Genomic DNA, 27,241 nt, shown 5'->3' on the forward strand with positions numbered 1-27,241 from the left:
CCTGTACGTCAAGGTGTCAAATGTGAGTTCCACCATGCACGGTTAGACTACCTGAGTTACCGAGTGTCAAATGAGGGAATAGAGATGGACCCAGCCAAAGTGCAAGCCATCTTAGGCTGGCAACCCCCTCGCACCCGCAGACAACTACAAAGTTCCTAGGTTTTGCAAACTTCTACAGGCAATTCATCCCCTCCTTTGCAAAAATTGCCAAACTTCTAACAGATCTCCTGAAGACAGGGAGCCCAGGAACGAAACCCCATCTGGGACAACCACTACAGTGGGACCTAACCTTCAAGAGGCGTTCAAAATACTAAAAGGAGCCGGTGCTGAAGCATCTGACCCCGAGCAGCCTTTGTGATCCAGGCAGATGCCAGTGACATGGCAGTGGGAGCAGTGCTACTCCAAAGAAACAACCAAAGAAACTTACAACTCTGCACCTACACCTTCCACAAGTCCACAGACACAGAGAAACGCTAGGCCACGTGGAAAAGGAGGCTTTCACAGTGAGAGGGGCACTGCTAACTTGGAGACACCTGTTGGAAGGGGGCCAGAAACCATTCAAAGTCTGGATCGACCACAAAAATCTAGAGGTGCTTAGGACCCCACAGAAGCTATCACCCAAACAAGTCCGATGGGCTCAATACTTCAACTGTTTTGATTTTGATTTAAAGCACATTCTAGGGGGGAGGAACTTTCTAGCTGACGCCCTCCTCCCGCATGCCTCAGTACAAATGCAAACGGGAGCACGTAGTGAATACCATCATTCCCTCTACCCAAACATCTGCCCAAGTGACCACCAGATGCAACGCCATGACTGGCAAGACCGACTTGTAAGTGACCCCTAACCACGAGGCTCAAACCTGAACTGCTAGCAGACCCCCTGGTTCCAAAACAACCAACACATCTTGACAAAGAGAGATGGACCTTGCAGGGAAGGAGACAAAACTCTATGTCCCAGAATCCTACATACCTAATTCTCCAAGGAGTCATGATGCCAACCAGCAGGCCATTTTGGGTTGCTAAAGACTTTTACACTTAGCCCAGAGCAATTCTGGTGGGCCTGGCATGAGAAAGATGTAGATAGTTATGTGAAAAGTTGTACCATCTGCGCCACAATGAAGAGAATGACCAGGAAAAACCCCCTGGACTACTGCAAACAGTAGCAGAGCCAAGAGGCTGTGGAGGAGATCACAATGGACTTTATAGTAGAGTTGCCAAAAAGTGGGGGCAACACGGTGATTTGGAACTGGAAATAGACCTATTCTCCAAACAGGCACCCTTCATAACCTGTAGCGGACTACCCTCAGCTCACAAGCTGGCTAAACTGTTGTGAAGCATATCTACCGACTGCATGGAGTACCTCGAAGAATTATCTCAACAGAGGGGTCCAGTTCACGGTTAAGTTCTGGAGGGAGTTCCTGCAGTCCATTGGATCATCTCAGCATCTTAGTTCAGCTTTTCATCTGAGCACCAATGGGGCAGTAGAGAGAGTGAATGCCATGGTGGAGCAGTACCTGAGGTGCTATGTGAACTATCAGCAGTCCAATAGGGCAGACCTTTTATCTTTTGCTGAGGTGGTGTACAATAATGCTGTTCACAGTTGCACAGGACTCACACCATTCAAAATAGTGAGCGGTATGGATTTCGTCCCAATGCCTGAGTATGCAAGGGATCCCCCCCTCCTCAGTCAGCTTGGCTGACTGGATGTCGATGCTGAAAGCGACCTGGGAAAATGTCAAAAGGCACTGGCTAAAGCAACACACACCTATAAGAAACAGGCAGACAAACACCAAGCTCCACAACGGCCATTCTGGGTGGGTGAGTAGGTTTACTTCTCCACAAATATTTGAGATTAAAACTGTCTAGCAGGAAACTGGGGCCAAAGTTTATGGGACCTTTCCCCATAGTAAAGATCATCAACCCAGTCACAGTGCAATTGAAACTGCCTCGATTGTTGGGGAAGATACATCCAGCATTTCATAGCAGCCTCTTAAAACCCGTGATTGGATCCACTCTGAGACCACTACCCCGGGAGACCCCATGCCCTATGGTCATAGGGGGCCAAACCCATTATGAAGTCAGCGTATCCTTGATTCAAGGTGATACAGGAGACAACTCCAATAGGAAGGGCTACCCCTTATCAGAGGCATCTTGGGTGAAAAGTAGAAATATCCAGGCTGATCGCCTTATAGCAAAATTCCATGCAGAAAATTCAAGCAAGCCTGGGGGAGGGACACTTCCCTAAGTTATACACCTGTACTCAAATTGCTTTGTTTTACACAGGTCGCTTTCAGGAAGTGAGGGGAGCCGGATGTCAACGTCTAAAGGGTTTCCATGACTACTATCAACTTTAGGAGGGGGTGGGGGAAATACCATGCATACTTTTGGCCAGAGCAAAAGTCTCATATTTCTGTACTGGGATGTGAATGCGCATGTCCCAAACCCTGCCATAATGTCCTGTTGGAGAATGTGATTAATGACTTCAGCCAAAGGGGAGGGGACATAGGGGTAAAGTTCAGACACCATTAAGTGGGATTTAGTTTCGGCTCCACAGAAGTCCATGCCCAAGATGTTAGTCCTAATAAATGAAATGTGTTTTCTTTGAACTTTGTCTGGAGGCTCGTAAATTAATTAGGCCAACTCTTGGAAACTTCACAACATTACTTAAGGCAAAGCAAAAATTTTGAGTTGTTTGTGGAACCAGTAACTACCACCTCTGGCTGGCCCCACCCTCACCTATTCTCTGCGTCCCGAGTCTCAGTGATGGGAGGAATGGGGATTTTGCAGTAACCTTCCCGTGAGTGGGGAGGTAATTGAAGATTTTACAGTATCCTTCCCCGGCCATGCTCACCAAACCATGCCCACCAAGCTACACCACGCCCACCAAGCCATGCCCACCAGAATCAGTAGTAAAAATGTTTTAATCCCCCCACTGAATTATAGTGCTAGGTTTTACCAAATAGATAATTACCTGAAATTTGTGACATCCTCTTTAGTGTCTCATCAAAGGTCTTCTGAATCAGAGGGCTTTTTAAGCATAGCAGCATTCCCAGAAAACACCATTGGTGTCTGGATTTGAGGTATTTTATGCAGGGGAGACTTTTGTAGTAATTGATTTTCCTCATAACTGTCCAATCTTTTTTTGAGGACCTCATTGATTAAGCCTGCAAAAGTAATTACCTTAAGTTAATGTTTCCCTGAGTAGATAATCTCTTAACTGTAACGGTTTTGACATTGTATTTTGTTTCATCAACATAGACTCAGGATACACATAATTAAGGAAGGCAATAGAACTGAATAAAAAAGGCATAATTTGAAAGCAACAAGGATAGCAGGTTAATGCTGAAATGTATGTTCAGAAAGAAGTACCGGTAGATAGATAGAAACTAAACAAATAAGCTGCTGCTGTATCTTTTGGTTGTTGTGTGTTTTCTGAGCAGCTTTACAATAGAGATGTGTAGAATATTGGGCAAGAAACTCCTTGGAGTTTCACATCACCATTTTCAATCTAGAGGTAACATAACATAAGCAGGCAAGAAACCAAAAACTTCACTCCAAACACACTGCCCTCTTGGCACACTTTACAACCAGTTTCACTATGACATGGTTGTGTACTATGCAACATTACCAAAAACATGTAAACTCTCAGCTATTTCAGATGGAAGATTATTAAGTGATATGCCAGGGAGGGAGGGAGGAGAGAGAGAAAGAGAGACAGAGAGAGAGAGGGAGAGAGAGAGAGAGAAACTACGAAAATTAAATCATGCAGTTTTGCCAAAATGAAATTAACTCAAGGCAGTTACATTGATGATCATATGTGTTTTAAATACTTTTCCTTTTCTGTCTTATTAAATGCATGACAAAAACATTGGATGGGATTGTGGAAGCTATGACCAAGGCTCTTGATGGTTCACCCAGTTGTGCACTCCTGCATTAAAGCAAGCATTGAGTTCTGGCCATTATACTAGTGTCCTTTCCTCTCATTTTTGAATAATTCAGATGTTCAAAATGTTAATTGCTTGGGCATCACATTGATGCAGCTCTTCTCTGAGCAGCAGGAGAGATCCTGGATAGCCAGAGCATTTCGGCATACTTACAATCTGTCATTATTCTTCCTAGAAGCTTCTTCTGCAGCCGAAATTCTACACGGCCCATCACATATGGAAGGAATCCTTTCTCAATATCTATGCAAAGTACCAAAGGAAAACAAGTACTATACAGTGCTGTGATTCTTAAATAGGTAGAAAACTCCTGTCCACTAAAGTACAATGACTGGCTCTTTAGAAATTGTAATGAATAAGATTATACTTATCAGGTTCGTATTTTTTGTATATTATCTAGATAATTGTATGTGTGAAGTAAAGTGAGAAAAATGAAATATAACATGATCTTAGATGTACCGTAATTACATGGTGATATATCCATTCTGTTTCATTAACTTTCTTCCCAGATACATAAGAACTTTTCTCAGGTTAGCTAACTATGCTGTGCTATTTCTTTATTTTCTTTTGCATTTTAGATATGTACTCTCTTTCTTTTCTTACAAATAATTAGAATAATTTAGTGTTTTAAGTAATTTTTAATCTATCCAGAGAACTAAATAGTAGTGGTTTAAAAGTATAATAGAAAGGCTACTTAATACATATTTTAAAAATAAGTACAAAAATCACTGTGTGCTTTTTTATTTATCAGCATTATCCTTTATTCAGAAATATTTCCAACTATAAAATACTAAGGACTCTCACTTTGAAAGAAGGGGTAAGCTTGAAAATAGCACTGATTCACAATATCCGGAGGAGGACATGGTTTTTTGAAGTATACCATGTGGAACTCAAGAATATTCTTTATGAAACTAACATGGGATTCTGTATGGAACTCTTGAAGAATTCCGTAAGAAACTAATGTTAAAAAAGTCACTTGAAAATAGCTTTTTCTATCACTAGAATTTTGACTCTCAATCAGGGGTTCCTTATTATTATTATCGCAACAACAGAATTGTATCACAGTGGCCAGTTGTTTCGCCGGATTTCGCATTGATTACTAGTCGGGCCCCACCAGAGGGCCCGACTAGTAATCATATTTCATAATATATGTGCAGATCCAAGCAGTGCGGCTTTTTGCATTTGACTGATGGTGATTTTGTCAATTTTTAACTGTTTTAAATGTAATTCCAGTGCTTTTGGAATAGCACCCAGTGTGCTGATTACCACTCGAATTACCACTGCTGGTTTGTGCCATAATCGTTGAATTTCAATTTTTAAGTCCTGGTATTCCGCGATTTTTTCATATTCCTTCATGTCGACCCTGCTATCACCTGGTATTGCGATGTCTATGATTGTAACCTTATTTTCTCAACCAGTGTGATGTCTGGGGTATTATGTGCCAGTATTTTGTCCGTTTGTATGCGAAAATCCCATAAGATCTTGACCATCTGATTTTCAGTGACTTATGTTCCCACAGTTTGTTGTGTTTTAATATTATAATTTTTGCACAAATTCCAATGGATCATTTGTGCTACTGAATTGTGCCGCAATTTATAATCAGTCTGCACGATTTTTTTACAGCAGCTGAGTATGTGATCAACAGTTTCATCAGCTTCTTTGCAAAGTCTGCATTTGGCATCATCAGAGGATTTTTCGATTTTGGCCTTAATGGCATTTGTGTGGATAGCTTGTTCTTGCACAGCCAGGATTAGTGACTCTGTTTCTTTCTTTAATGTACCTGTTGTTAACCATAACCAAGTTTGTTCACTGTCCACTTTATCTTTTATTTTTTCCAGAAATTGGCCATGCAGTGCTTTGTTCTGCCAACTCTCCATTCTTGATTTTCACATCTTTTCTGTATTCTTGTTTTGTCTGTTGGGCCTTCAGTAGATTTTTGTTCTTAACTTCGATTAATAGATGTTCTTGACTTTCTGTTAAAAAATCAGCCAGTGCATGTTTTTCTTCTTCAACTGTTTGCTTCACTTGTAATAATCCTCTGCCACCTGATTTTCGGGGCAGATATAGTCTATCAGTATCACCACGTGGATGTAAACTGTAGTGCATTGTCATTAGTTTCCTGGTTTTTCAGTCCAAAATGTCCAAATCAGCTTGTGTCCAGTTAACTATACCAGCTGTGTATCTTATAACTGGTATTGTCCACGTATTTATGGCCTTGATTGTATTTCCACCATTCAATTTAGATTTCAAAATGTTCCTAACTCTGTTGGTATAGTCTCGCCTGACAATAGTTTTTACTTCTCCATGCTTGATGTTATCCAACTGCAGAATGCCTAAGTATTTGTAGGCTTCATTATCGTTGCATTTAATTAGTTGGCGATTGGGCATTTCAATTCCCTCACATGCAGTGATTTTGCCTCTTTTATGGATACAGTGGCGCATTTTTCCATGCCAAACTGCATTGAAATATCGGTGCTGAATATTCGGACTGTGTTTGTCAATGATTGGATTTCTATTTCTGACTTTCCATAGAATTTCAAATCATCCATATATAGTAAATGCGAAATTTTTTCAGCTTCTTTGGCTGTTTGGTAGCCTAATTTCATTTTTTTTAGGATTACTGATAGTGGGATCATTGCGATGATGAAGAGAAGAGGTGAAAGTGAATCACCCTGGAAAATTCCTCGCTTGATATTAACCATTCTGTAGATCTCATTCCCTACTGCTAACTCAGTTCTCCATTGTTTCATCGCCTTTTCAGTAAAGGATGTAATATTTTTGCTAATGCCAGTTGTTTCTAAGCATTTTATGATCCAACTATGTGGCAGTGAGTCAAATGCTTTTTTGTAATCAATCCAGACCATATTCAAGTTCGTTTTTCTGTTCTTACAATTTTCTAATATCATTTTATCAATTAGAAGCTGATCTTTTGTGCCCCTGCTCCTTCTTTTGTTCCCTTTTTGCTCTACTGGCAAGATGTTGTTTCTGCAATAATGCCTGTGAGTAATTTGAAGGTTGTTGGCAAGCATGTTATTGGTCTGTAGTTTTCAGGTGTTGTTCTTTTAGTTGCATCTTTCTGAATCAAGTATGTTTTCCAGTTCATCAATTTGGCCCTTTTGTAAAATTTCATTCAATTGCCTGGCCAATATAGCATGTAAACTGGTCAGATATTTGAGCCAGAAACCATGTAATTGGTCCTTTCCAGGTAATGTCCAATTCTTTACCTTTTTTACTCGATTTTTGACCATCTCAGTTGTTAGTTCTAATACTTGCATTTGTTTGTTGCCAATGCTTTTCTCAAAGTCATGTATCCACTTTGCTTCCTTATTATAGTCCTTTGCATTTTCCCACAATTCTTTCCAGAATTCAACTGTGGCCTGCTTTTCTGGTTTTTCACTTTTGGTGTCACCATTCACATTAAGACTTTGATAAAACACCGTTGGTCTGATCGAAATTGCTGATTTTGTTTATATTGGATGATTCGTGCCTCATATCTTTCAATTTTTCTAGCTGTTGCTGTTATCTGCTTTTTACAATCTCTACAGCTTCATTGATGTTTCTTGTATCCAATCTATATCTTCTGATTAGCCGATCTATGGTTTTCTTCTTTTTAAGCCGTTGCTCATGCATGTTCTTTAAGTTACTAGCATCTGCCCTTAATTTTTTGACTTTTTGTTCTAATCGGATTTTCCACTTTGGCTTTGATGCTTTTTCTGTTGTATGACTAGGTACTTTGATTTTAATGCCTAGTTCATTAGTGACTATTACAGCTGTGCTGTACATTAACTGGTTCGTTTCCAAGATGGATCCCGATTCAATTGTTGAAAACACTGCATTAACCATTTTCATGATAGGGGCCAAAATTTTCTTAGGCACAGTTTTTAGTGATGGTAAACGTTGCCTTTCCTCATTAAGCAGAAAATGCTCCATGATCTTATCCTTCAATTCTTTTGTTTTTGAGTTAGTTCATCAGTTGGTTCAGTGATAACTGGTTCTAGTGGTGTTATTTCCTCCCCGAGAGCTTCTTCTGGGAGTTCTACTATAATGTCTTTAATTGTGTCTTGAATATCAGTTATTTCCGCTTGTGATATTGTTTTTTTGGTTTTGCAATTTGCCTGAATTTCCTCAAGTTCAACTTCACTAAACACTTTATTCCGTATAATAAATCGCCTTTGGTCTGCTAGTCATTGTTCACTAACATTTGAATTGGATATTGTTCTTTCCATAATTCATACATTCGCTTTAAATAACCTCTTTTTTTCTGGTTCTGAGTTGTAGTAACAGGCCATTATGGCACGGTTTTCTTCTGCACTATATTTTTGTCATTTTGTTGGCTGGTCCACTTTAGCCCACTTGTCGACGGATGTCCAGGGACCCCAACATCCGCCGTGGCCCTTGTTAACCCGTGCGACGACCGATGCGTTATAAAAATTTTATTTGTTTCTTTCACCATATTGTATGGGTTGGCGGGGTTTTTTTATGGGGCCAGTTGCCAACCTGACCCCAACCCTCCTCCTTCTCATCCGGGCTTGGGACCAGCAATGGTGGAGTTGTTGTTGTTGTTGTTGTTGTTGTTATTATTATTATTATGATTATTATTCAGGTACTACGGTCTGAAAACTTTGAAGCCCTTGCTTTTAGGAGATAATCCAGTTGTCTAACTCCTCCCCCCCTGCTTGGCCTAGAATATTTTCTTTCTCCGTCTTCTCTCAGAGTTTGCGATTCCTTTCTGAATGTTTTGGGAAACCAATAGCTTTCTTTCCTTTCCTTTCCTTCCCTTTTTAAGTATGCAAAAGCAGCAATAGGTAACAACACAGTGGAGACTTTAGGATTCACTATTACATTTAAGACAGAAACCTTTAGCATATAATAAATGTTTGTGGTTTATTGATGCCAGCTCATCTTTAAATCTAAGTAACCTTATGCTTATTAACTTGAATATTTCAGAAATCAATTAATATTGATACAAATCTTTTCATTTTAATGGTTTAATTGCTTTTAAAATAATTCTACCCACTAGTCAACATTGTATAAATATTACTGTTGATTGATTTTGTGCCATCAAGTTGTTTGTGATCCTAATGACCACACAGATTTTCTCCATGGTAATCTATCCCTAGCTAAATACCACTGTCCCCAAAATAATAATAATAGAAATAATAGTTTGGGATCAAGCAACATAAATATTTTCCCTATCTGAATTTTCTCTCATCTTAAAAATAAATGACTGAGGCTCATGGTATTGTATGGATTATCCTTCTCTAGAGATTAGGTGAGATGATTAATGGATTTTAAAGCTCCTTTATACTTTGGCTGCTGCTGTTTTTACTGTAGCCTAAGTATCAGCTTAAGACACTTCTGCTTTCTCAATAGAACTTAACCGTCAAGGTCCTTGTGTAATTATATTACTTGCCAGTTTAAGCTACTCATTTAATTCTTACTGTAGGAATTTTCTTTTAATCACATCCATGTTATATAGAGTTTATCAGGGTTGATTTAAAAATAATAATTGCAAAAGATATTAAAAGGCAGTAATATCTGAACTTATCAAGCAAACACCACATGCAATCTTTTTCATCACCTTGAGAATTTAAAATTTTTTTAAAAGTAAGTAAAAAAAAATACTTATCAAGCAGCACATGAACAAAAGAAATACTGTCCTAGCCAAGCCGTTTAAAATATTCTACACATTTGGGTTTGACACATTTTGAGGGGGGCTTCTGCCAATTACCTCCCTACGACCTATAAGATCCCATAGATTAGGCCTCCTCCGCATTCCATCGGCCAGCCAGTGTCGGCTGGCAACCACAAGGAGGAGGGCCTTCTCAGCAGTAGCCCCGACCCTTTGGAACGAGCTCCCCGTGGAGATTCGTACCCTCTCCACCGTCCAGGCCTTCCGCACTGCCTTGAAGAACTGGCTCGCCCGTCAGGCCTGGGGATAAGGATTTCTACCCCGCCCGAATGTTGTATGCATGTTGCTCATTATTTTATTATGTGTTGTTGTCTCAATGTTGTATTTCCCCTTTCCCTGGTTTTCTGTGAGCCGCCCTGAGTCCCCTCAGGGAAAAGGGCGGCCTACAAATGCAAATAAAACCTCTAAAACCTCTAAACCTCTAACTGTTATCACACAGGATGATTTAAGGGATTACTGCACGGATGAAATGCTACCGGTTCAGACCAGTAGGGTTCAGGTGGACTGGCCTGAACCGGTAGTAAAAATGCTACCTCTTCGCCTGAACCAGTAGTAAAAAAATGCTACTGGTTCAGGCGAACAGGTTTTTCTGATGATCAACTGTGATGTGTGATTAATATTAAATGGCATGGCACAGCGGATTCCCCCCTCGCTATTCCCTTACCTTTGCAGGCGTGTTCAGCGAATGCGCGGAAGGTCTCTTGTGCAAACGCTCACATTGCTACTGAACTGGTTGCAAGGGTAAGTGGATTTTACACCTGGATTACAGATATGGATTAAAAAAATATTTCCAGTATGGACGACACTTACCTCTTTGGACTTCATCATAGAAAAATCCTTTACTTCGAAGGCTAAAAAAGACTGAAGGAATCAAATCTTCCAGATATTGGAAAGAAATGCCCTGGCTGCCACTTTCTTAGACACCATTTCTGCTTCTGCTTGTATTTGGTATTTCTTTGCCATCCGATGTTCCTTTAAATAATCATCAATTTTTCCATGAGACTTTTAGCAATGCGGATATTTTTACATAATATAAAAACGTGCAGACTTTTCCACTTCCCCCTTTTCTGTAAGTGAAGGTGATTGTTGTATTTTGATTGTCTTTTTAACGTTTGTATGGATCCAATTACAAGTCATTTCTCAGACTGCTTTCAAAAGTCAAGAAGGGCAAAGGTCTAACAAATTATAGCTGGGTTACCTGTCCCAAGGGACCTGTCTACTTTCTCAGGAGCTACAGGACCAAACTCCTTCCAGGTAACCAAGCAAAACTGCACTCCTGTCACCTCAACTCAATCTGTCTAATTGGAATTAAATTCCAAGTAATATCACCAACATTGTTTGATAAGCACTTGACTTATATTAAGAATATGCTGTCTGGATAAAGCTGTAAAAATCTATTTTTAACCCTAAAGTCAGGACAAGAAGCAATGGGTGGAAACTAATCAAAGAGAGAACCAACTAAGAAATATAAAGAAATTTCTTGGCAGTTAGAACAATTAATTAGTGGAATGATTTGACTTCAGAAATTGTGGGTGCTCCAACACTGGAAGTTTTTAAGAAGAGACTGGACAGCTACTTGTCTGAAGTGGTATAGGGCAGTGATGGCTAACCTTTTTAGTGCTGAAACGGCCGTACCAGTAGTAGCAGGGAGCAGCTGATAGAGTACCTTTATGGTGGCTCATTTTGCCCACCCTCCCGCCTGCATTCTATACATGTTTTTAAAGCAACTGGTCAATTGTGCGAGCTCCAACAAGCACCTGGGTGTCACAGGGGCGGTGGATTGCACATGTCTGTGCAGTATGCATGTACGAACAGGACACATGGCCCCTGAGCAGCGTACCAATAGCGACGGTAAGAGCAACCCCCACTGGCGCGTATGTGCAGTGGAACTGGGCTGGGGCAACACCTAACATGCCCATAGAGAGGGCTCTGAGAACCACTTGTGCCATAGATTTGCCATCACTGATACAGGGTTTGCTGCCTGAACAGGGAGGGGGTTGGACTAGGAGACCTCCAAAGTCTCTCCAAAGTCTGTTATTCTGTTACTTGAAGTATTTATGTTCTCTATCCCTCATATTTGTAGTTAATAGTATCAGTTTGTATTTCTTTACTTGCTATAAAAGAAGCTGTCATTTTGAGATCATATCTAATTTAAATTATTTGTAATTTCAAGTCACTGAAAACCTGACTGATCTGAAACTAAGTACATAAGAATCGCTAATTTTTAGAGTGGGATGAAAACATTTGATGCTCAAGGCAAAGGACAAGACGGCGCCTAGCCTAAATTCCTTGTTTAAAAAATACTACAGCAAAATACATAGGCATTCAAGCAAACCACTAAGTAATGGTTTCTACAAAAATTCTACCTTCTCTTCTCTATGTCGCCACTCTTCTTCTTCGAGGCGTTGCACTTCAGCCAACTCTGCATTGCGCAATTGCTGATAGATATATTGGTGTTCCCGAAGTTTGCTAATATCCTCTTCTTCCATGACTTCAAGCAAAGCTTGCTCCAAGGTTTTCCCTAACAACACCTCAAGCATTGGTTTAACTTCAACGTCAAAGTCAAAGAGCTGAGAGTTAAAAAAAAAGAGAGCCAAATAAATGCCGTACAATATCATTCTACTCCATGACAGGAAACAAGAAATATATTCTGGTCAGGTCATGCACAAGCTTTTCATTTGTTCAAGGGAGACAATCATTCTTATAAAGGAGAATATTTGTAATTCAGGGTTGACATGAAAAGTCCTTCGTGCTCTCTGACCTTGATTGTTTCCTTGCAGATGTTTCATTACTCAAGCTAGGTAACATAATCAGAGCACTAAGTTCAGAGAACATCAATGTCCCCCTCGCAATCACTTTTACCAAGCTTACAGAGTTTTGAAAGACTAGCTGGGAAATGGGAGTTCGGAGAAAGGCAATAAACATGACCCATTCCTAAGGATCGCATTGGGATTCTCAAAGGAAAATGAAATCCATCAAGGTTATAAAAATTGAGCAGATGAAAGGCTTTATGATACATATTGATATGCCTTAACTTTTTCCATTCATGAAGAGCATTAGGATCAATAGGAGCCATGGGAAGAGAAGAAATTGCTGTAATTGCTCAAGAGTCATTTTCCCTGAAAAGAAAGACGATGAAAAAATCCCCTTTCTCACTGCAGTGCCTGCAAAGCTCTGCTAAGCCCAATTCTGTTTCCAATCTCTTTGTTAGATGTTGTCTTTTTCTTCCTCCAGCTTCAATTGACCTAGGATAAGAGGGGGAAACTTGGATCCCTCCAGATGTTCTGAGCTACAAGCCTCAGCTTCCCAAATTAGTGGTCATGCTAATAGTAGAAATTAAAATCATCTGGACAAATAGAAGTATCTCACTCCAGGTCTAGAGGTAAACAACTTTGATATGGATGGATATCCTATGAGAAGTACTTTCTGTTTGCTTGAATTTTCCCATAGCCCAGAGACCACGACCTCCATCATTTCTCAATCAGGAATTGGAGACTGGAGTATACACCATTGTTATTTGTCTCTATTTTCCCATTTCATCATTATTGTTGTGTTTGGGCAACCAGTTCTAGCAATGAGTGTGGACATCATTAGGGCAGCTCCTTCAGTCCTTGTATCTGAGCATGCTCAGACGCTTTAAACATGCTGAGAGTGTAAATACAGCAAATGTTGTTAGGAAAGCAGGTGCAATGGGGTTTTTTCTGGAGCATCTGCTAGATGCCTGATTGCCAAGGAACTTAGAGACAGGTCTTTATGGCCACATCGCTGCCTCCCCCAAAATTAGCTGCCTCCCATTTTCTTGCAAGCACCCCAGTTACAAAAAAATAGAACTGGGGTTCAGAATATCTGATGTGGTGTTTCACAGTTCTCATATAGTATTGAATTTTAGGATGCTTGAAAGAACAGACTATTACAAAATGTTTTAACTTCTAAAGCAAGGCAAGGCTGTCAAACTCGTGGCCTGCAGTCTGGATGCGTCATCTGCTGGCCACGCCCATGCCCGGTTTAGTGAAGGGAAAATATGTCATGATATGTCATGTGATGCCGCCGTGATGCCACGAGTGTGACACCCCTGTTCTAAAACTTCTAAAATTAGGAAATTTTAAAGATATGTTTGGCAAAAAAACAACAACCCATTACCTCTTGGATTATCTAGAATAGTTTTGAAATATTGTAGGTACCTCTCCATCTTCAATTTGTGTTGCTACATCAACCCCAGTCTTCTGTGGGATGAACACTGGGCTGGGTAGCCTTTTTATAAAAACGTCTGTTTGACACTCCACATCAACTTCAATAAAACGATCTAAAATCTCTTCCAGGTACAATTCTGAAAAAAAACTCATGGAAGTCTGTTTTGAAAGACTTCATATTCCTAGAACAGCCACTGAAAACAAAATAGATTTCTTTTTTATTTTACTTTACTCAGGTGTACTTGTAGATTTGCATTAAAAAAACACAAAATAGTGGCCTTGGTCATACAGTCATGGTCACTATCTAGATTTTTTAAAAAAAAATTCCTCCGGCTTGTGAATATCCATTATTAGGACACTCTTCTTGCCCAGATTATATGACAATAGTATTGGCAGTACTGTTGACTGGAGTAACTTGTTGCTCTAAGGTGATTTGTTGCTCATTAAAAGCAAGTACCGAAATTATTAGCATGACACTATAACACTATGTATTGAATGTATCCTATAGTGAATATGTTTAGGATGTCATCTTGAAAATGACATGCAGTGTGTACAGTGCAGAGAATGCTAATAGGAAAGACAAAACCTTTAGTCCAGATGGGTCCTAATAGGTGTTAGAATGGGATGTGTATTAGCATAAACCAGTGGTGGCTAACCTTTTTGGCACAGAGTGCCGACATAGGAGTATGCACATGTGCGCCGGAGCACCGAAACCCGGAAGAGAGCAGCTGGCCAGTATGCATGTGTGCGTGGCCAGCCGCTCTCTTCCAGGTTCCATCGCAGCTGGGCTTCGTGCATGTGTGCGACAGAACCCAGAAGTGCAGCTAGCAACAGTGATATGCATGTGGCCAGCTGCTCTCTTCCAGGTTCTGTCACATGCATGTGCACCAGCCAGCTGGTCTTCACTGGCTGCATGCCGTCGCTAGCTGCACTTCCGGGTTCAGTTGCACGCATGCACAAAGACCAGCTGGGTGATGTACATGTGCATGCCTGAACCTGGAAGTGCAGCTGGTGATGGCGCACATGCTCACAAAGAGGACTCTGTGTGCCACCTCTGGCACATGTGCCATAGGTTCACCATCATGGGCATATATCCTAGTGACATACTCTTTTTATAATCATGGGGGAAAAAAGTATGAAATGTAAGAAAAATCAGGAAAATTGAAAAGAAAAAGGGAAGTTCTTTCATGGTCCAATGCCCATTATTTGGGTGGATATTTCTGCCCAACAGAGTATCCTTCGTCTCAGGTCCAGAAGTCATTTGATAATTGGTTGATGCTGTCTGGTGCTTTACCTGTCTGCACATCACTGCGATCTTCAAGATCCCCAATTTGTGGTGCATGGACCTCATCCTCTTTCTTTGCTTGCCTCCGTTCAAGCATTTTCTTGTAAGCTTCTTGCCGCTTCTTGATTTCAGCCATTGTAAGTTCTGAAATCTGGGGAGGAAGGAGAAAAATTCGCTGCTATTTTACATGGTGGTCTTTCTTTTCTTTTTATGGCTGAAAACAGATATTGTATTTTTTTAAAATACAAATAATACAATCATAGTACATATACATCTAAATAGAAAAAAAGAAAGAAAAAATAAAAAGAAAAAAAACATATATTACAGAGCACCCCCACCCCTGGAGACCCTTCCCCCTTATATTTCTTCATCTAGAACAACTAAAAGATTATATTCCAATTGTGCCTGTATCCCCTCCAAATCAACATACTATTCTTGAGTAGGTTTATTCCCTTTGCTTTCTACCAACACTGATTTTATAAAATTCACCCATATTTCATTATAATTATTTGTTTTGATCATCCTTTTTTAAAATTTAATTTCTGTTGTTAATTTATCATTTGTTGTCAAACTCCAAATTTCATTATACCACTCATTTCTTTGAATATCCCAATTTTGTCCCCAATATTTAGCCATCACTAATCTAGCTGTCATTATCAAATTTACAATAAATTTCTTTTTGTTTCATTTATATCCCATTTTTCCTCGCATAGTAATGCAATTCTCAGTGACATGTATAAATTTACATTCAAGAGTTCTCTAATTTCTCTAAACACCATGTCCCATATTTTTATGCATAATCCTACCATATATGGTTATATGTTCCAACCTCTTTCTTGCACCTCCAACAAATATTTGTATATTTACCATCTATTTGATTCCCAAATTTATTTTAAACATTTTGCTTGCTCTTCTAATTCAGTTAATATTCTATATATTTCCCTTTCCCTATATATTCTTCATTCATCTCACATTCTTTTATAATCATTACAAATTTTGTTAATTGTCTTTCTCCTTAAATCTTTCTTCCACTTTTCAATTTCTCTAATTATATTAAATTCAACCAATTTAATTTCATATCTGCTAAAACATTCTTTAGTTGTGTTATATCTCTTTATCTTTTTCTTCCAGTCTTCCCATTTATATATCTGATTTTCTTTTAGTTTATTAATCCATTCTTTCAATTCAATCTTAGGGAATTTCTCCATTTCCACCACCGGTGTTAAAGGAGAAATTCCTGGCATTAGCTGGTATCTTCATTTATTTACTCCAACATCCTAATTTCTGATGCATGGACCTCATTCTCTTCCTTTGCTTTCTTCCGTTCAAACATTTTCTTGTAAGCTTCATGTTGCTTCCTGATTTCAGCAGGTGCAGATTCTGGACTCTGGGGAGGAAGGAGAAGAATTATTTGCTATTTTACATGGTGTTCTTTCATAATGTCTTACATATAGCTGGCTTTTCTTTCAAAAAATAATGGGGTCATACACTGTGCTCCCATCTCCCCCCCTAACAACAACCCTCAGAAGCAGGTTGGGTTGATTGAGATAGTGTCAAAGTCTCCCATGGTTGAGAGAAGACCTGAATCTTGATCTCCTTGCTCCTAATCCAACTATATCACACTGAGTTTCATTTGGAGACTGAAAATTGTATTGTATTGTGTTGTTTGTGTTGTGTTGTGTTGTGCTGTGCTATGCTATGCTATGCCATGCCATGCCATGCCATGCCATGCCATGCCATGCCATGCCATACCATACCATACCATACCATACCATACCATACTATACTAACTATACTATACTATACTATACTATTATATTATATTACTTAAATATAGTCCCTTGACTTCCTGGGAGGAGCTTGCTGATGGTGGCAGCTTAAAATAGCTGCCCCCGAATTCCTGGTCACGTATCTGTTTAGATGATCATCTATCTGACGTCTTAACAGGTTTCGTATCCTTCAGGCAAGAAGGGAAGAAGATATAGTTTTGCTGGCAAATGCCCTTCGATTTTTGCAGCTTCTGTGTCTGCAGAGAGAGGGGGGCCAGCCCAAAGCAGAACGGCATCCGTGCTGGGAACTTCAAACTGCCTTGTGCAGTACAAAGTAAGATCTCTCCCACTCAGTTCACAGCTTTGATTTATTTGATTTTAATACGAGCTGAATCCATTTACGAGGACATTAATTGTTTACCAAGATCCTAGCTTCTCTTCTTTTTTACAAGATCTTCCTCTGAAAATCTATTTACTTAGAGGCTTTTAAAATGGCGCCGAGCTGGCTGGATTCTCCTGTAACAATGATTATTTTCTTAATCTCCTTGTTAAACGCTACAGAATTCTAAAACTTCAAAGGAGTGTCTTATCACCCTGCTTCACAATCGGCCAGCAGAAACTTTTTAATTAGTTTCATTTTTACAAGACTTCCTTTCTCTCATTAATCTTGCTTATCTGGAATTTAAATGGTGATGAATCTGCTGAACTGTCTTGTTACAATGCTTATTTTCTGAAATCCATGGTAAAGCTTTGCCAAGCCTCAAATTTCAAAACAAAGGGAGAAATTCAGCATCTTTTCTTATAGCTGCACAGTCAGCCAGCAGAGTTTTATTAACTGCTGGAAGATAAAATTTGGAACCAAAATTTTTATTTCTCTTCCAAATGTTACCTATACTTAAAAAAGATGCAAATCTTTTAGAATGGCAGAAGGGTATCAACAAATTTGTATGGGCAGGAAAGAAGCCGAGGGTAAAGATGAAAATAATGCAAGATGTACGGAGAGAGGAGGCTTGAAATTACCTAACCTAAAATATTATGATGCAGTGGCGCTATCTGTAATTAGTGATTGGACTCATTTAACTAATGATAGAATACTGAATATCGAGGGACACGATCTGGTATATGGTTGGCATGCTTACCTGTTATTCAACAAAAAATTGGATAAGAAGTTTAAAAGTCATATTTTAAGAAATGCTTTACTGCGGATCTGGAAAAAATACCAATATAAATTAAATGACAAGATACCCATGTGGGCAATTCCTAGACATGCAATTGAAAATATGAACATAGCACAAAAACAGGATAGAACCACCTATAGACAGCTTCTCATTTTGGAAAGGGGGTACTACAACTAAAATCTTTAGAGGTATTAAAAGGAGAAGGTAGTTCAAACATGGTTCCAGTATGGGCAATTACAGGCCAGGTGGAAAATAGATCAAAAAATTGGTTTTATCCAAACTGAAGATAATTTGTTTAAACAAATAAGAGATCAAAGCTTAATGCATATAAAGAGGATATATAATGTATTAATACAGATGGATTCGGAAACAGAATTAGTTAAAGATTGTATGATAAAGTGGGCTCAAAATATTGAAGAACCAATAATGTTGGATAAATGGGAAAGAATATGGGTAAGAAATGTGAAATTCACACAAGCTCAAAACCTGAGAGAAAAATTTTATAAGATGTTCTATAGATGGCATTTAGATCCTAAAAAGCTGGCTTCTATGTATCCGAATGTACAGCCTAAATGTTGGAGGTGTGGTTCTCTCGATGCTACATATTATCATATATGGTGGACCTGCCAAAAGGTTAAGGCATTCTGGATAAACATATGGTGGATTATGCAAAATATCTTTAAAAGAAGGATAAAGTTTACTCCTCAGTTATTCTTACTAGGTATATGTACTGACTTTACAGTAGAGACTAACTTGATTCTGCACCTAATAACGGCAGCAAGACTGTTGGTGGCGCAATACTGGAAGAAGGAAGACTTGCCTACAACTCAAGAATGGACATTGAAAGTTACAAACTTAGCCGAGATGGCTAAAATATCGGCATATCTTAAAGATCACTCAAATGAGAGATATAAACGAGACTGGAAAAAATGGATTGACTATATACAAAATAAATACGGGACCAAGAAATTCCAGTTAGCCTATGCTTAAGATCAGAAATGATTTAAATTGTTTAAAGTTAGCTCAGCAAGAAGAAGCTAAGATCAATGTAGAGATGTCATTAATTTCTTTATTTCTTTTTTCTCAATAGATTTTAGACTGTGTTTGTTAAAAATCCATACCGTGTACGGGTTCTGGGAAGTCGGGGGGAGGGAAGGAGGAGGGGGGTTGGGGGGGGGTGGAGGAGGGAGGGGTATACATTAGGCTAGACAAGAATTTGGTGGTAAACTAGAACTATTTTGACACACAAAAATTGTACTCTGATGTCTTACTGATTGAGGAATGATGAAATGTTTGTTTTAAAAGAAATAAAACTTTTGAACCTAAAATATAGTCCCTTTTAGTCCTCAAGAAACTCTTCGGATTGTATCATTGTATTGTTTCCTTTTTATTCTCTTTGGTTATTGTTATCCCCTTCTTTTGTGTATGAAAGCAACAGAAAAGCAGTTTACACAAATGTTATCCAATGCAGCAGCACAAAATGCAATATAGAATCAACATGTTTACATATATAGTATTGGGATCATCACACACATCTTTGAACTATCCTAACGGCCCTTCATTCAGTATCCTTTGCTGGCATCTAGCAGGCAACACATCCTCTGTGTTTTTCCCAAGCAAAGCAGTGATGGTGAGCAGATGCTCTTCCACAGATGGGAGAAGAGCAACAAGTCACAGATGACTGATAGAATAAACCAAAAAACAAAACAAACAACAGCCTTTCAAACCGTATGGAGAGCTACAGGACACACAGTGTAAAGCAGGGGTGTCAAACTCATGTTGTCAGAGCAGTGTCACGTGATGTATTGGGACTTCTCTCCCCTTTCCTAAACTGGGTAGGGGCGAGGCCAGCACGTGATGCATCCAGCCCATGGTCCGTGAATTTGACACCCCTGGTGTAAAGCAGGTTTGTAAGGAATTAAACCTTGCAGAATCCTTCAGGAGTTATTCTTGAGTAAATAAGGCCTTTGAGACTGAAATACAATGACCTTCAAATTATATCCCATATTTACAGAACATTAATGAGGTTCAACCAAAGTTAGGACCGATAAGGCCATCAGGTTTTTATCTTGCTTCATTCATGCATCCATAAATATCCAATCTATTAGATTCTGTGTTCTTCTATCATTCCTCAGGAATGGCATGACTTTCTAGAACATGAATAGCACAGTATTCCTTGGCATCATGTTAGAAGGCCTCATCGCACATTACATTGATTGGAATAAAACAGGGTTGAAACTACTATGCTTTGCATATTAATACAATTTTTATGATCCTTCATTAACTGTCTTAGGCATGTCTATTTGCAAGTACCAAGAAGATCCATGAATCCTGAGAATTGATAGGACTAGAGTTTTAGGATAGTTCATGTAGAGGTTATATTAGGATTATTATCAAGACAGATATTTTGAGCAATGGACATTTACTTCAGAATTAAAGTCTCCTTTCTCCAGGGATCTGCATTTGACCTATAATTCATGAATTGCGGACTCGAGAAGTACATCTAATACATAAACATTACATTGCTAGTTAAGTTTCCTTATTGAAGATGAAATAGAATACATACAGCGGAGGGAGGGAGGAGGAGAAGGAAAGAGAGAGAAGAGAGATATCAAGGCCTATCAACATGTCTGCCTCAGCATTCAAATCAGTGGTGGGATTCAGCCAGTTCGCACCTATTCGGGAGAACCTGTTGTTAACTTTCTAAGCAGTTCAGAGAATCGGTTGTTGGAAGAAATCTCCTTTTGGTTTTTTCCACTTTTACAGGGCTAATCCTGTAAGGAAGGCAGGAAGGAAACATTCTGGTGTTGTTTCTAGCCTAATCTTTATTGCCCTGCATAAAGAAACTGCCTCTCCCGTTAAGCCTTATTACATTGTAACAGCTAAAGCAAATCACCCATCAACGTGAGTGACTTTGAGTTGGCTACGCCCACATGGTCACATGACCATTGGGCCATGCCTACCCAGCTGGTCATTAGGGCAGAGAACCGGTTGTTAAATTATTCGAATCCCACCACTGATTCAAATGCTAGTTTTTTCCTCCTACCTGCTTTTGAGTCAATGGACATTCTTCACCTCAAGTTGGGAGATATATTCAAACTTTACATAGTGGCTCTGTGTACTCTCAACTTTAGTCCTTTGAGCACAACCATGCAGGATATTTTGGGAAGAATTATAAGTGACCTGCTATTACCAATTTCTGGAATATTTTCCAACTTCTCAGTCTAGTATACTGAGATTCTCTGGTGGGACCCACCCTTGCACTAATATATCTGACTTTTCTTAGAGGAATTCAGACAAGTCAGCTGAGCGCTATCATTTGATGAGATATTTTGCAACAGAAATGTTGTAACTATAATATATCATTGCATAAACTTTCCATTAGCTATCCAGTTTTGATTTCTTTTCTAAAATGTGTGCCTAAAGTCATGAACATGCTAATCATATGATCATGAAGGCTATTTCCCAAAGTGTGCCTTCATAGATCATTTATGAAGATATTGAAGAGTACTGGGCCTAAATCTGAACCTGGACCACTTACTTCCCTCCATGTAGATGAGGTTTCACATTGAATATGGTTTGTCAGCCAGTTCAATTCCATCTGGTGGTGATGCTGACTATCCCATATTTTTCTAGCTTACCAAGAAGTAGGTTGTGATCTACTTTGACAAATGCCTTATTGAAATCTAAGTATACTATATCCACAGCATTTAGCTGGCCTACTAATTTAGTCACTTTATCAAAGAGTGAAATATTTCTTTGGCATGATCTGTGTTTGATGAAGCCATGTTGGCCACTGGTTATAATTGTATTTGTTTCTCGGTGTATAAGAAAGATGGATATTTGTTTATAGATAATTTTGATATTATAATGATTCTAATGAGATATTTATTTGTTTATGGATATTTGTTTCTAGGTATTTAAGAAAGCTGGATATTTGAAGATGGAAATGCATTTATTCAGTGATAAATCTATGCATGAACATCACTCAATGAGCAGCACATGTGAATTAGGTACCATTATACCCACATAAGAGCCGAGGTAGCGCAGTGGTTAAATGCAGCACTGCAGGCTACTTCAGCTGACTGCAGTTCTGCAGTTCGGCTGTTCAAATCTCACTGGCTCAGGGTTGACTCAGCCTTCCATCCTTCCGAGGTGGGTAAAATGAGGACCCGGATTGTTGTTGGGGGCAATATGCTGACTCTGTAAACCGCTTAGAGAGGGCTGAAAGCCCTATGAAGCAGTATAAAAGTCTAATTGCTATTGCTATTGCTATAAATAATGAAGTACTAAATATTTCACCAATAACATTCCAGCATTCCTATAATTAAGAGAGATAAAATATTTATAAGAAAAGGACCTACCCAGGGTAACATCTGCATAGCATATGTGTTTCCTCGAACCACTCTACGATCATACATGAGGTTCCCATAGTTATTTGGCTCTTCTCTGTAATCCATAAAATTAAGAAGGAAATATATCAATGTCTCAAAAATACTGCCAATAAGGGATTTATGAAAGAGGCACAAAAATATAGAAATTTGATTCCATAAATATTCAGGCTGTGTGATAAAGCTAAATGCTCTTATGAAATAGGGGGCATTTAACAATGTGGGATGTAGATGGACTTTGTATCTATTCAGTTTTAGATTGCCTACTTTGACTGTATCTCTTCCTGATCTCAGATGGCAGCTTTCTCCACATCTGGTTACTAGTACCTGATATTTTCAGAAAAAACAGAGATGGAAGAGTGATTTTGTGAAGCAGCTGCTCTAAACTAAGTTTGGTATCTCCTATGGAAATGAATTATACTTTGGGTTTTAGTGATGGTGGTCTTTCCAAATAAAAAGATTATACTGGCACAACTCAATAGAATTATTAAACTGAGCAACTTTGCACTCTTTGGGCAGTGAGGTTTATGACTGTGGGGGTAAAAACACAAATTGGTCTTGCTAGCAGCGGAAAAGGTACAGACACTTTCTATGTCAGGGTTCCAAGTAATACATCACAATTCAATAAGAACTCTGAGGCAAACAAGTTCCTCAAAGAACATTCTTTATTAGGACATATCAAATTGGCATATTCCTGGTGGAAAACCTGCTCTACGTTGGCGCCGGCTTTCCCCCCAATTAAAAGTAAACTTTATCACTTCCCCCCAGAGTCTCACTTCCACGGTCCAATCAGCATTCATCCCAGTTGCTAGATGATCTCAGTCTCCACCCTATGGATACCTGGATGACTATCCTTGATTCCCAGGGGAAAGAATTTTATTTAGGCCACAACACCCCAGCTAATCTCTGCAACCCCCCTCCTTGGCCACTTCGCTCCAGGCTGTGTCAGCCCTGAAGCAGTGAGAAAAGAACCTCCCTAGAAACTACAAAAAAAAAATGGCCTCAGTTCAGCCAACTTCAAGGTTGACATTCTCTTTCAAGGAGATGCTCACCTGTAATGCACAATAGGATGCATTTGTTAAACGTAACATGAATAATAGCTAGGTCAATAGAACCCATTACCCTTTTTTCAGTTTCCAATCCACTGCCACTGTCCCAAATGGTAGGATTTTTTCCTCAATAATAGAAAGACATAAAGAAAATTATCCAGTATAGTGCTGCTGTTATCTGGAATAAGCATTTCAATGAAAGAAAAGGATCTTAATAATTTTATATACAGATGTTTAACAGGATAGATTTAATGCTCATTTGAATGCAGGGCTTGAGTTTGAAAACTCTAATTGGCAAGGTAGAAAAGAATATAGTGGTGAAGGCTTGATCAGCCTGAGTCAGATTCATAATTGGGTTAGATGTTGAGTCCAAGACTGTAAAGTTAAGTGTCATTACTCACTGTACATTGTTTATGTAGTGTTCTTGATACCGCTTTCTGTTGGGTACCACTCGGGGATGGCTGCTGTAAGTGTAGGTTTCTGTAGAAGCTCTTGCATCCTCCTGGTTGAGAACCATTGAGGTCGTGCTGGATCTAAGCTACCATGGGTTCCAAGAGAGATTACAAAGACTTAGTGGAATTGTGGAACAATCCACCCTGCCTACTGTTGTTATGCAATGCAAATTCCAACCTTAACAACAGTTGTTAAGGTAAACTGGGAGTAGGGTTGATTCACTGGAGTAGGGTTGATTCACTGGAATTATTTGAATGTTCCTAACATATATGCTCTCCTGCATAAAAAAAGCCAGAAGATATTCTATTCCAAAAGGATTTCACTTGATTTAGTCAGGTTGAGGTGCTTGTGGAATTCACATCATGTCTTATGTAGCACCAAGGAATTTTGATTTGCATCTAAACTAAGCTTCTAGGAATAGAAAATCACCTTTCATTTAGGGATAGCAGAGAATTGGACATTGATTGAATCCTGATAATGGAAGGGGAGCCAATTGAGAAAGTGTCCAAACTTGCTAGATTTTTTCTAGGTAGGAGAACAATCTCAGATAATATTCCCAGCACCTCATAAAATGATGTGGTTATTATAGCACAGTGATGGCTAACCATTATGTTGCTGTGTGCTGAAAATGCGCAAATGTGCATGCAGATCCATAAAGCAAGGCTTGCATGACTCCCCCATACGCTCCTCCCCCTGCGCACATGTGCGCAACCCCTGCATGTGCCCCACTCCCATGCATGCATGACTCCACTCTGCTCCCCCACTAACCCTGCATGCGTGCATGACCCCCCCAGAATGCACCCTGCCCCTCCATACATAAGCGTGCGACCCTGTACATATGTGGATATACCTGTGCACTCCCCTGTTCTCCCCCATCCCCCCATGCATGCATGTGTGCCCTTGTGCTCCCCCTGCCCCATGCTCACACATGAGTCTCCCGCATGGGCCCCACTCCCTGCGTATGTGCGACAGAGACCCGAAACCAGCTGGAGGTACATGCACTTGCGTGGTGAAGCTCACGTGCTCACAGAGAGGGCTCTGCGAGTCACCTGTGGCCCACATGCCATAGATTCACCATCACAGTTATAGCTAGTATGATTCTTGTCATCTCCACCTTCCTTTTGTCTTTCAAAATCTTCAGATATTCTACTTAGATTTCTGATTTTTTTTACCATAAAGTGCTGGAATGTTTCGTAAGACACTCATTTTAAAGATCTGCTGCTTTTAATCTTTTTAGTTTTTAATGCTGTTTAGAGCTGTTTTTTAATGAACAAGACTGCTTTGATCATACCAACTAAGTAGAATGGACAAGGAAAAAAATGAGATTATGCTATTGGTTGCCTATAGATGATTGTTGGTGTCATAGTCATGTGCCTTGAACTACTAGCTCTAGATTGCAAGATACTGAGAAGCAAACCACAGCTATTGCAGCTATTGCATTAAAACTGTCACTACATTTGCAAAACAGACGCAGAAAAATAAGGACTGAGTGATTAACAAGAAAATCAGATTAATGTGCAAAGCTTATCAATGATAAACGTGAAATGAAAGCTCCCATTTTAACTGGGAAGAAAAGTGATGTCATTTTTATTAAGATGCAATTTCTTTTAAACTAGAGATGGGGAATCTATGAGCCAAAATGGAGATAGCCCTTGGGAGAACACAAGTGAGAGTGGAAGAGATTGAACAATAATGATAGAAATGGAGAGTGAAGAGAAATGCCCCTTTGCAATTAATCAGTTCAAATCCTTTTTTTTTGGGGGGGGAAAGGACCAGAAAGATAAAATGGGCAATTAAATAAAAGAAGGATGAGTTGGAGAAGAAAACCGCCACAAGTAAATTATTCAAAACTAGTGGTCAGGAAATAAAATGCTGATGAGGGAGAAGAAGTAGAAATAGAGAAAATGGGGTTTAAGGATTGTGAAAAAGAGAGAGAACAGGGTTAGAAGAAAGGAAAGGAAACAGAAGGAGTGGGAGAAAGGAAAAGTGATATCTTTATTTATCTTTGGCTATAGTCTTGGTCACCAATGCTGTGCTGTCTCTTGACAATAGATCCCTCAAAGCATTCAACTCTCAACCACAAGAATAATAAATATTTACCACAGCTTCTATCCAGCCTTCTCTTTATGTGTGCCTGCAAAGGCATCAGGGATGGGTTCTGACAGCCCCTACCGCTGGTTTTCTTGCTGTGCACGTGCGCAGTGCAAATAAAATTGTTCTGTGCATGCACAGAACTGAAAAACAACATGGGGGAATTGGTTTGGGGGCATGGCAGGCCTGGGTCACTGCCGGTTCCAGTGACCCTGCCAAACCACTAATGGTTTGGCGAAACAGGTCCGAACCGGTAAGAACGTACCACTGAAAGGCATCCTAGAATGGGTAGGACTTCAAATTCTCTGTATTTTTGATGGGGGAGGGGAAGTAATAGGGCAAAAGAGGGAGACATTTAAGGGAACTTCCATCCATTTCAGCTTCCACTTCTCTAAAATGGTATTCCATCCCTGCCTATTTTTGATCCTGTGGTACCACAGTGTGATGGATCCTTCAGTCCATTGAAATTTGTGTCCTTGCAAACGATGAAAGAGCCCTGCATGCTGTGGTGGGGAGTGGCTATGGTGCTGCATCTTGAAGACTTCAGGCAGGATTTTCTGCCATCCGTGTCTTCAGCAATACAACCGGTGACTAGAGAGCGCTAAGGGGACACCAAAGGCTAAGAGATAGTGCTGGGCTTAGCCCCAATATGTCACGTGACACCGCTGTGATGATGTGAGTTTGATTGGCACCCCTGATGTACTTCCTCCTTTTTTCAGTTGGTGTTATTCTGATCAGAAAATGGTGCAACTAATAGCATATTGTTGTAGAGGACAACTTTAATTTATTCACAGAAACAAAAAAAATCAGAATTGATTGTACCCAACCTGATAGGAATTGTGAGTCATATCATTGCAACTTTAACTGTTTACCTTAAGCTTCAAAAAACATGGGGAAAGTCTCGAGATCTGTGAATAGATGGAAGCACTGAGTCATTTTCCTAGAATATAATGGTTGTCATACAGTCACAACAAAATAAGCAAATTAATGAACCTAGCAACTTACATCAAAGATGGGAATGGAAATGGCCTGGTAAATAGAAACCGCCTTGTTCTCTGACACTTTAGGAACATAGATTAAGAACATCTAGATTTTAATCTTAATAGGATTAACTCAAATCCTTGTTGAGAGATAAGTACTGATTGTGAATTCAGAAAACCCCCACCAGCAATAGAAAACAATCTGACTTTGATTTTTAGTTT

General features: G+C 39.5%; 1 protein-coding gene across 1 annotated transcript; it reads right to left on the reverse strand.

Moving 5' to 3' along the window:
• Nucleotides 1–3,003: 3,003 nt before the first annotated feature.
• RSPH3 (radial spoke head 3) lies at nucleotides 3,004–27,125 on the reverse strand. The gene is given in 11 exon segments (XM_032216020.1): nucleotides 3,004–3,164; nucleotides 4,098–4,184; nucleotides 10,444–10,524; nucleotides 10,527–10,605; nucleotides 12,000–12,203; nucleotides 13,815–13,960; nucleotides 15,118–15,259; nucleotides 16,406–16,495; nucleotides 22,420–22,552; nucleotides 23,897–24,033; nucleotides 27,045–27,125. Coding segments are annotated over 11 exon segments (1,341 nt in total).
• Between the last annotated feature and the right edge of the window lie 116 nt (nucleotides 27,126–27,241).

The sequence above is a fragment of the Thamnophis elegans genome, chromosome 4 (assembly GCF_009769535.1).
Source record: "Thamnophis elegans isolate rThaEle1 chromosome 4, rThaEle1.pri, whole genome shotgun sequence".
Lineage (NCBI taxonomy): Eukaryota > Metazoa > Chordata > Lepidosauria > Squamata > Colubridae > Thamnophis > Thamnophis elegans.